Source organism: Solanum pennellii, chromosome 8, assembly GCF_001406875.1.
Source record: "Solanum pennellii chromosome 8, SPENNV200".
Classification (NCBI taxonomy): Eukaryota; Viridiplantae; Streptophyta; class Magnoliopsida; order Solanales; family Solanaceae; genus Solanum; species Solanum pennellii.
This window is the reverse complement of record NC_028644.1, coordinates 59,862,280-59,864,356: the sequence shown is the minus strand read 5'-3', so window position 1 is coordinate 59,864,356 and position 2,077 is coordinate 59,862,280. Positions and strand designations below refer to the sequence as shown.

Sequence of the window (2,077 nt, the reverse complement as noted above, 5' to 3'; positions counted from 1 at the left end):
TATTGAGTCAAATTGAGAATTACAAACGAATATTTTCTTTAAATTTAGATAGACGGGATGATATGAAAAAATTAACATATGTGATATTTTTTAATTTAATTGAATCTTTAAGAGAGAATATCAAATCACTTCTGTCAATTTATTTTCACGCAAATATATAGAGAAATCTCAAAAAAAATTCAAATAAAATCGATGTTCGTTCGTTAAATATCATTTTTTAAAAACGAAAATGAACAGACAAACAACAATCGAAGAACATAAATAAAAAAAATAAAGAAATCATAAAATAACATTTCTTCTTTGAATGGTACATTAAAAAAAAAAAGAATTTAAGAGTTGATTAAAATGGAATAAGACTAAGAAAGAGTGTCAAAAATGAAAAATAAGTACAAGTTTGAATGTTTGTGTATGTGTTTGGCCTTGTACAAAACTTTTACATGACAAAAATTATCTATATTAAAAAAAATAGTCAAATAATTGATGGATGATGCAACGTAATATAATTATAATTTTACTATAAATATGAGGGCTTTGTTTAGTTTCCCTTGTCTATACTATTCTCTTAATTAACTCTCTTTTCTCTCAAACCAATGGCAATTTCTTCCAAGATTTTTTTGTCATTTGTTTTAGCTTTCATTGTTCTAATTATTACTCTAGAAGAAGCAAATGGTGCTATTAGTGGAAAAACTAGAAAATTAATTGATATGGCTAACAAAAAAGGACCTTATTTGGGATTAGTCATTCCTAATTTATTTGAGATGAATCCTCTTCTTCAACATCCTAGTTATAAACCTAGTGATCTTACCATTGATTATGCTGGTAATTAATTAAACTAAAACATATACACATTATTTTACGTTTTTTTCGATCACTTGCTTATCGATTATATATTTATGTTTTTTTTTTGTAATCATCCCTAAGGGAGGAGATTTCGATTTGGACACATTGATAATCAGCCTGTTGTTTTGGTTATGACTGGACTTGCCATGGTATGTTACTATTTATAATTTATAATTTTAATTAATTATACGTTTGATCGATAGATCGATTTTGTGTTTAATTGTTTTAGCTAAATGCTGGGATAACAACACAATTGTTGTTAGCATTGTTCGATGTTAAAGGAGTGGTGCATTATGGAATAGCAGGAAATGCAAATCCATCTCTAAATATTGGAGATGTTGCAATTCCTCAGTATTGGGCACATACTGCTCTTTGGAATTGGCAGGTACTTTCTCTTTTTTTGAGTTTTACGTAGAGGCGATTCAGAGTTTGATACGAAGGAAAATATTTTTCAAAAACAAATGGTCAATGAGAATTGGATTATTGGAATCTAATAAAGTCAAAGCAATCTTTTCTCATTACAAGTTATAACTTTGGGCTAGTAAAAGTCAATACTAGTATAGCTAAAACATATATTAAGACGTAGAAGCAAAGATCAGGTAAACAAAATTCTTGTGTCAAAACTACGTTCTTGTAGAAATTTATAAAGCAAATAAACTAGTGATTGAGTATAAAATTGAAAATAATAAAAGTATTTCATTAAAGATCATATGTGGTCTAGTGGTAGAATTATTCAATGTTGTAGAAAATACTTGGATGTAATTGCCGCTTCGATCATTTTATATTGTTCACACTTCAGAGATTAAGGTCTATGAATTTTAAGTTTCTCATATTGAAATTGTGCAAAAAAAAAAAATAGGATGCACCAATTATTAAAGAGAATTTATATACTTTAAGTTAAAAACTAAAAGGTCTTTGTCTGTACCAATTGATATATTATAAAAAATAAAAAACTGGATGCAGAGATATGGAGATGGCCCTGAGAATGAACTACCCCTTGAAGTGAATGGAGATTACACAAGAGATATTGGTTACTTGAAAATTGCAGAATACACAGTGAATGTGACAAATTGCAACTCACATAACAATCTTCTTAACAATGTATGGTACCAACCTGAAGAAGTATTCCCTGTATTTGGCACTCCGGAGGATAGACAACATATCTTTTGGGTCCCTGTTGACCCTCGTTATTATGCAATTGCCAAGAAACTCGAGGTAATTTTTTAAATTATTAATA

General features: G+C 28.5%; 1 protein-coding gene across 1 annotated transcript in view; it reads left to right on the top strand.

Annotated features, from left to right (window-relative positions):
* The first annotated feature begins 511 nt into the window (after nucleotides 1–511).
* Nucleotides 512–2,077, top strand: part of LOC107026788 (5'-methylthioadenosine/S-adenosylhomocysteine nucleosidase) — a 2,969-nt gene continuing 1,403 nt past the window's right edge. Inside the window, exons 1-4 of the mRNA XM_015227871.2 lie at nucleotides 512–819; nucleotides 922–989; nucleotides 1,070–1,225; nucleotides 1,804–2,055. Of these exons, the coding sequence (XP_015083357.1) occupies nucleotides 591–819; nucleotides 922–989; nucleotides 1,070–1,225; nucleotides 1,804–2,055 (705 nt within the window). The 5' untranslated portion in view covers nucleotides 512–590. The remainder of the gene's footprint in view (nucleotides 820–921; nucleotides 990–1,069; nucleotides 1,226–1,803; nucleotides 2,056–2,077) is intronic.